Source organism: Opisthorchis viverrini (assembly GCF_000715545.1).
Source record: "Opisthorchis viverrini unplaced genomic scaffold opera_v5_35, whole genome shotgun sequence".
NCBI classification, from domain to species: Eukaryota; Metazoa; Platyhelminthes; class Trematoda; order Opisthorchiida; family Opisthorchiidae; genus Opisthorchis; species Opisthorchis viverrini.
Window position 1 is genome coordinate 942,354 of NW_008751691.1, and position 8,341 is coordinate 950,694.

Below are 8,341 nucleotides of genomic sequence, written 5' to 3' on the forward strand. Positions count from 1 at the left end.
TGTTACAACTAGCAGCTTTTTTCTCCAAGCAATTACAGTGTACCTCCCATTTATCTGTATGAAATGTCTTCAGCAAGCAGTTGGGCTAGCTCAAATCGATGCTGCTGATCCATGTTGGTTATCCGAAAATGATGGATTGACGTGCTTCTTGCTAGTTTGCGCTTGGCTGATGGAAAGCGAATTGACAGACGGGCCTGCATTTAAACGCGGATGATAGCTACTAGGCAGTCACCAGCTTATACCTTGCGAGAGTTTGTGTTGAGAATTCGTACTGGCTGGAAACAGGAGTCGCTCTCCGTTGTCTGTGCGGCGGACGTCGACTCCGAATCAATCACCATGATGTTTGTCGCAAAGGATCCAGATGACCGGCTTGGGTATTCATGTCGTCCGCAAGGTTAAGAATGTCGTCGCCTTTTGCTTGACGGATTAATCCGGATAAATCTCGATGGTACGTATCCTCAGCACCAGAAATGCACTCCTTCAAGACTTAAGGTGGTACTAAAAACAGCTATGGAAGCGAAGCATCGGTGTTGAACACTGATGCCATGCTGTCGATGATGATGATGATGGCGACAAAAAGGTACCGAGATTTGTCGGATGGGATTGTACTCAGCTGAGCTGGATAACCGAATGCTACGAAGAGGCTGTTCACTGGAATCCAACCCCGAAAAGCGCCTTTAGTCCTGGGCCTCAGTGCAAATTCCACTTTTTTTGCTCTATAAGTCATCGCTTCTGGATAACCAGTCACACAGAACACAGTGTGACAAATCTGAGTTCATGCGGAGGTTTTTAAAATGCACGAACAGTCTTGAGTCTCTTGTGCATATTTAGGATATTCGGTTTACATCAGTTTTGAGAGAGAACAATATCTCGGCGTGCATTACCTGTTTGTCAATCTGGAAGAAGTACGACTGATGACTGCGTGGAAGGGTACTCGCGGATTCATCAGTATTGTTGCTAACAGGTAGTGGGTTAATTAGAGCAAATCGGTCAAATGGTTCAGCCATAACACCCTTTCAGTACCCAGCTGCCATGCCACCCGAATGGAGCATGAAGGTTGAGGTAATGTCAAGTTGCCCAGGCGTAGACAGGATCAGTCCAGATGCCGAGTTGGGTTCAAACCATGGATCTTCTGGTCAGTACGTTTGCGTCCTAATCACTGATCAGTCAAAAAACCGATACTCGCATGTTCCGGCAACGTTTTTCATAAAACGGGAGTTTGGAAAGGGACATAGGTTATCTAAGAATCGTTGGGGCGAATGATGCTTCACTGTTACCCTTAGCTCGACTGATCTCTTTTGGCCGTCTCCGCATTGTTGCACTTTGTGGAACAAAGCCCCAGCTTGTGTAGCCCCGAGGTCCTTGCACCGCTAAAGCTCGGCCACCGCATCTAGGTGACAGCTTGTGGTCGGTTGCTACTAGCCTATTGCTAACCTAGTACAAGAAGTATGAGTTAAGAGCTTGGATGACCGGATTTACACCGATCTTAGACAGCATCTTCTATACTATACTACTTAACATGCTCACCGGTTATTTTCGAAACATCTGGTGACAAACGGAAGATTTTCTACATGACTGCTATTTTCAGGTCTGACTCAACAGTATGCTATCGAGAAGAGTGCGAGCTGAGAGTATCATCGTCGCAAGATTGAGTTATCGTGCTACGCGTTTGATCTGTATGTAAACTGACTTCCTGGTACATTGGGGCCCAATCACCTCTCCTCTACAGATGGTTAGAAATTATGCAACCTATCTGGTTCACGTGCTTTGAGCACTACAACCTGCTTGAGACACCCCGGAAACCACGAATATCGGTGGGTGTTGCTAACTGTCAACACCCGTTTTTTTTTGGAAAAGCGATTCACAGATGAAATCACCTGTTTCCGTGAACCCAGGGCGCAGTCGGTTTACTCCTTGCTTGAAGTCTGATTCCCTTAGTTGCCGTGGAAGGGTGAACATCATAAAACTTCCGTGTCCAACAATGCCGAGTTTTCGGATCAAGAAGTGGGCTTTCTGTGCGTCGTTTTGACTTCCAAACTCGTTCCAGAAGGTATCTTCCCAATGTTTTTATAATGTATCGAATGTGTGGCCACCATCCTGCCGATATCACATCAGCTGGCTTCTGGGACGAGATGCTGACGACTAGATGTTGGGTCTCCGTGTCAGAGACAGAGTGAACCGTGATCTCTGCTGTTCAAAGTACACCTGTTTTTGCTGCTACAGATTTGCCCCCAACTATTCTTTGGGTTATATCTATGAGTTTCTGTAGCAGATAATTAAGAACACAATTAGCATTGGTAATGTTCACATAGATGACGAAATGCAAGCTGAGCCAACAAAGAGCACCACAGGTCAAATATACGGGAGGGACAAAGCTACAGTGTAAAAGATGATATTATCATTAATAATCAAAATAGAAGTGTTCGTTTTGAGGCAGCCGTCCTGTCAATTGTGAAAGACGCTATTAGGACTCAACAATGGTGCACACCTCACGAATCTCCAAAGTGATTTGGACACGCACCTTTCCAATTAGTTATTAAAGACCATTCCATCCAGTCACGACTGGCTTATTAATGGCGTGGTCAACTTACGGTAGCTTACGAGATAGCTCAGTGAGTAAGGTACAGGCATACTGATCGGAATGTTGTGGTTTCAGCCCAACCCCTCGATTGCTCCTGTCTATACTTAGGTTACCTGACGGTATCTAAATCCGCGTGCTTCCTTCGGGTGAACTGGCAGTTGAGCACCGAAACGGTGAAACAGCTGGGTTCGAGGTAGCCCGGTGGTTATGGCGTGAACCTACTGAGCCGGGTACGTGGTTCGAACCAGGTCCCCTTATGTCGACTGCTGTCTAGGCCTGGGCATCGCGACAGTGTCTCAGCCCGCGTGCTTTTCTCAGGTGACATGGCATTAGGGTACTGCGGGACGAATGTTATTATTAACTTACGTCTAGAAGACCCCCCAATCACACGATTCATATCATATGAGCCTTTGTCGCTTTGATGGCCTGTTTTATGGAAGGCTGTTTCGTCTTATCTTTTTTGTACAAATCGCCGGTACCTTGCTGTGTAAGTTAATCACATCTTTGTTCCGGGGCTGTCACCCTGTCGGCAGTTGGAATTTCACGGGAGATTTTTGACAAGTGCACGGGTCACGGAATTGTTGGTACCTTGCTGTGTAAGTTCCGGGGCTGTTACCCTATCGGCAGTTGGAATTTCAGGGGAGATTTTTGACAAGTGCACGGGTCACGATGCGTAACTAGGATGAAACAGTCCCAGATCAAATTAGACTCACTTGCTGGAACGTAACTATGTCCTACCTGATTTCCCCGGGATTACTGGTTTTCTCAATTCTCCCTTGTTTTATTGTCTTCCAAGCTCTCTTGACCTTCAGATTTTCGAAAGTTTGCTATGTCCAAATCCCCACGACTCTCCATGGACAGTTGACCCAGGCGTAATTTTCAAAATTTCCAATGCCAAGTTCATATCTATCATTTGTGTGGGAGGTCTGTGACTCTGGGCCTCCTTTTTTCCCTATCATCCACCCTTGTGGTCACTTCAAAGTAAAGTGTGATTAAAGTTGCATGTAGAGTAATCCCTGAGGGAAAATTAGAAATCGTTCATTTCGAGAACTGTTCGTTCCTCGGTAGACGCAGCCTAATCAATCACCTGATGTGCCACAAAGGCGCTTGATAAATAAGGCGAGAAGAATCTGCACCCAAATTCCAGTTAAGTAGCGACCCTCGGGACACGGGTAAAATGCTAGCTTACTGGACGTGGCTTTTGAGTGGCATACCAATATTGTATTGTTCACAACGGTTCTCGAAAGCTTTTCAGTGATTTCAACTAGCGAGACCTAAATAATTTAGGCAACTCTGAAAAAATTCACTACCTTGTAAGATGACTTTTGACCAATACCACAATATCGCCCTCTGTCAGACTCTATATCCGGACTGCACTAGAACTATTATACATCTGTAGTTACTGTCAAAAGATCCTGATACTTTGCATCTATTTTTGCTAATTTCCCAAACAACCCAAATGACTCAGGAGCACCACCAGCACTCGACAACTCTAGGCCGTTTCTCGTAGGTGGCATGTATGTTATGCTTGATGAGGAATGGAGTGCGACTACGATGAGAGTATGAACGGAATAGACTAAGGGCCCAGAAGCTGAGCTTTATTCATCCAAAGCTATGACAGTGTGATCGGATGTGAGAAAAAGGGATTTAGCAAGGAACGATGGAAAATGAAGCAAACATACAACGATGTATTGCTTCGTTCAGAAGCATAGTATATTTTTCAAGCTTGCATGAGTAGTTTGTCGGACCGAACTGTGCTGTCTCCTCCAGGCTAGTTTTCGGTGAAGCATCCATGGCTTTGGTCTTTGCTCTATTCGGTGTATTTGAAGATGCCCCAACAATCCTGTCTGTAATTGGTTTGGCTGACAAGAAACGTTTATTAGAAGTCCAAATTCGTGTGCTCCCATTCTCTTGGTTACCTGCTTCACAGTCGTCCCTCGATTTTGTCTCGCCTCAGCGCTCTGATTCTGACTTCTTTCAGAACACTACTATGATTCTGTCGGAGTAGACGAGGTACACGTTCCAACAGGAGTAGATCCGCTGCAGCAGTCAGCATCCTCCGACCAAATCTCCGTCCTTCAACTGCGTGCCCAGTATGCAGAGGAGTTGAAACAGGTTGGTTTGCGCTTTAGTCTCTTTTTAAGCGGTGTTGTTATGTCATAGCGTTTGTGGCTTTCATAACACGTAACGTGCTACATTTGCTATTTCACGTCTCACTCGATGTAGTTCAGTCGTTAAGCCGCGATCTCACTGGCCGAAATGTCCATTATTCGAATCCAATATCGGCATCTCAAATGCTGCCATCTAAGTTCCGACATCCTGACCGTTTTCTGGCTCTCCTGCTTCCTTCGGGTTTCATGGCAGCTATATACCAAAGGTGTATTGCAGCTGGAAGTCTGTTTTACCCCTATGTCCCGAATGCGATTACTCTTGTTAATGTAAACCAAATTCATCAAAGTATCTTCATTACTAGGTTACCACGAAAATCATAGAACCCATTCCATGCCATCGTAATTATAGGCCGCAACACAAGTCTTGATACCAGTGTTTCGTTACCGTTCAATCTCGACGTATTCACAGCAAAGAACCAGGAATAAAAGGAACTGGACCAAGAGCCAGTCCGCCGCAAGCATTCTGACGTTCCAAGCTAACTGTATGGCACGGCCTAGTTTTGACGTTTATTGCTCCTCCTTCATGCCCTTTTGTCGTGAAATTAATAGGTTCGGTAGCTGTTGTCACTTCCCAACTAAAACATGTTTGTGGTTGATTAGATGTGCCACCTACCTCATTACAGCCGTTTATTTTCCTCTGGATAGCATCCCGAACGGTTCGGACAAAACACAATTAAGCGGTCCTGGAGGAAACTTAGCGGCCACAACAATTATGAGGCTTTCGTCAAACAAGTTGACTTGGTTGTACGGCAGTGAAGCCCGGGTGTCCTCATCTTGTGTTGCTGTCAATGGTGATGACGATGATGACAACCACAGTATTGGTAGTCGTAAAAGGCTATTTTTGCTGCGAACTCGACCCTAGTGAAAATTCGTATCTATCTGTCCAAAATGCTCCCAACTTGGGGAACGCCTTTCGAAGGGATATGAGCACCCGAGACTTTGGAGACCTCCCAGTATTCGCCTCATTATCTCACCATTAACGGAACTAAACAATAAGGGGGAGGGTGGATATCCTTGTCGAACACCATTATTTTTAATGAGGCGTTTGGATAGCCAGTTGAACTGTCCTTGAAGGTGTTCAGACGGACGATTCAGGTGCTCTTGCTTTTCACAGATAGGCGAGCCTTTGTTATCAGTGATTGTTTGGACCGGGTTGGACCCGTTGCACGTATCAGATGTAATGGTGTACGCATATTCCCTGAGTTTTTCACCTGCTCCATCTTTTATGCTTTCTGGATCCACCAAGCCTCTCGATCCGCACTGATGCTTCTTTCCGCATGAAATCTGATATTTTGTCGAAGAGTATTGTACTCGGAGTAGGAATACATGTTTGGGGAGGAATTTTAGAGCATTCCTTGAGATCCGTGCTTAGACCTAGTTGGTCGAACCGTTTTACAGACAAAGCGCCAAGCATCTTGAACGGTTGCACACAACACTTTCCAGTAAGAGTCAACATCATCGAACATGTGCGAAAGAATCTTCAGTAGGGGGTCCGAGAGCTTCTCAATGGCCAAGTGGAGTATGCGAATCTCGCACGTCCGTGAAAAGCGCAATGATAAGTTGTAGGGAACAAATGCGTGATACGAGTCCACACAGGTGTTCCAGAACGAGCGATGATCAATAATCAATACATGCCACCTGTAGCTAATGGCGATGTGGTCTATCTGTGTTGGAGATTGATTCGCAAGCTGGGGGGGGCACTGTATGGCCATGCGGCTTCGGTTGTTTCGGAATTAGTAGTTCGCGGAAACAGCCTGTGTTCTGCACATAACTGCAGCGAGCGTACGCGGTTTTTCGATCTCGGTTTCGATCACGGTTTTCGGTCTCGATTTCAGTCCAAGACGACCGCCCATTTTGACCTGAGCAGCTCTTAGTCTATCTACGCAGGTATTGATGCCTCCAGCGACCAGGACAGTATCTGAGCTCTTTGCGCGCCACAACAAGGCCTTCAAAGCTTCGTAGAAACTGTCTTTGAAATCACCAGAACCAATCTGTTGTAGTTTTCGCAGACAGCGATTATCGGCGCGTTTACGGGGTTTTCTGCCTGATTTTGGTATACGAACGGCACATAAGCGACTATCCTCGGAGACCTCTGGGTTTTGTGGCTTAAGATAGTACCAACCCCAACAAACCCATAACAACGACTTCCGCATCGACAGATGTGTGCAACCAAAGCAAGTGGAAACGGATGAAGAGGTCTTCCCAACAGTCGTACTTGGGTCTTGATTCCTCGTTTCAGGGGGACAGCACACTTGTACAGAAAATCAGTCCTGAGTGCATGCAAGAGCAGTCTGTTGTCCAGCTTATTTTAAAGTGCGAAGCTATCAGATGAACCGAGCGGCGGGGTTCTGAAGAGTGATTTTGAAGTGTGTGTGGGCATGGCGGTCGAGCCAGCTGTATACATTGCAGCTAATGGCAACGGGCGGCGAATGGATCTGTCAGTCTTCAAAAATGGGCCCATGTATCTGTCTCCAGCAAAGAAGTCGGGATGGGAAAGAGATCGCAGTAGGCTTTTCCCGTCTACCTACCCTGTTGTGTGTAGCAAGTAAGGCGACGCGGCACTACTCGGGTGTCGTTGTGGCATGAGACTATTTGTAAATAAACAATCCACCCTTTCGGTGCCTAGCTGCCATGCCACCAGAAGGAAGCATGAAGGCTGGGATCCTGCCAGGTTGTTCAAGCCTACACAGAAGTTGACATGCAGAGGTCGGGTTCAAACCACGGACTTTCCGATCAGTAAATTCACACTATGACCACTGATCCATCTCGCCCCCCAATCGTCGGGATTGTGATACATGAATTCAATCACGGCTACACCCTGTGGATCACACACGGGCACAAAATAGTTGCACTTAACAGAGAGAGCCCGCCGTGAATGCACATAAGTGATCCCCTATCTGCACGGCATCGAATGGTCGACAAAACAAACTGATTCGACTACTTACGCTGTTGGCTGTCCATTTACCTTATTTGGTTGCCCGGTCGATTTACATATATCGCGGTGTTTGATCCTGCAGATTTGCCGCCCTCTGATTTGTTGTAGATCGCTTATGCATTTCTCGGCACCAGTTATGCGTCACCATGGCATACTATTGTTATATCTGGTGCGGGGTCCTCTGAGATTTTTTGGTGGAAAGTTGCATACCTGATCACATCCTCAATACCCATGTGCCTGATGACCTTCAGTCTGTTTCGAACCGTCTAGACCGTGCCGAAACTGCAAACGCTCCATCTCAACTAGCGTATCTTCTGCTTTTCAAGTCATTCATTAGGGTACTTCACTCCTTCCCTTCCAGTTGCCTGTGTCTGATGAAAATCTTTTGATTGCACGCGAAGCTGTTTCCTTCGTTCATCCTCAGAACTTCATTTAGTCATGGCTCCATACCTTCCTTACAATCATTGTTTGCTAGGCTACCACACCCGCGTATGTTCTCACTATCCGGATGTTTTTATGCACATATTGGGGCGAGATGGCTCAAGTGTTAGAGCGCGAATTTACTAACCGGAAGGTCCGTGATTCGAACCCGACCTCTACCTCTTGACTTCCCCTGTCTAGGCTTGGGCAACGTGGCAGTATCCCAGCCCTCGT

At 46.4% G+C, this 8,341-nt stretch overlaps 1 protein-coding gene across 1 annotated transcript in view; it reads left to right on the top strand.

The window, feature by feature from the left end:
- T265_02734 (hypothetical protein) overlaps nt 1-8,341 on the top strand; it is a gene marked incomplete at both ends in the record, with an annotated part of 34,199 nt that overhangs the window by 2,099 nt on the left and 23,759 nt on the right. The window contains one exon of the mRNA XM_009167049.1: nt 4,563-4,696. Within this exon, the coding sequence (XP_009165313.1) occupies nt 4,563-4,696 (134 nt within the window). The remainder of the gene's footprint in view (nt 1-4,562; nt 4,697-8,341) is intronic.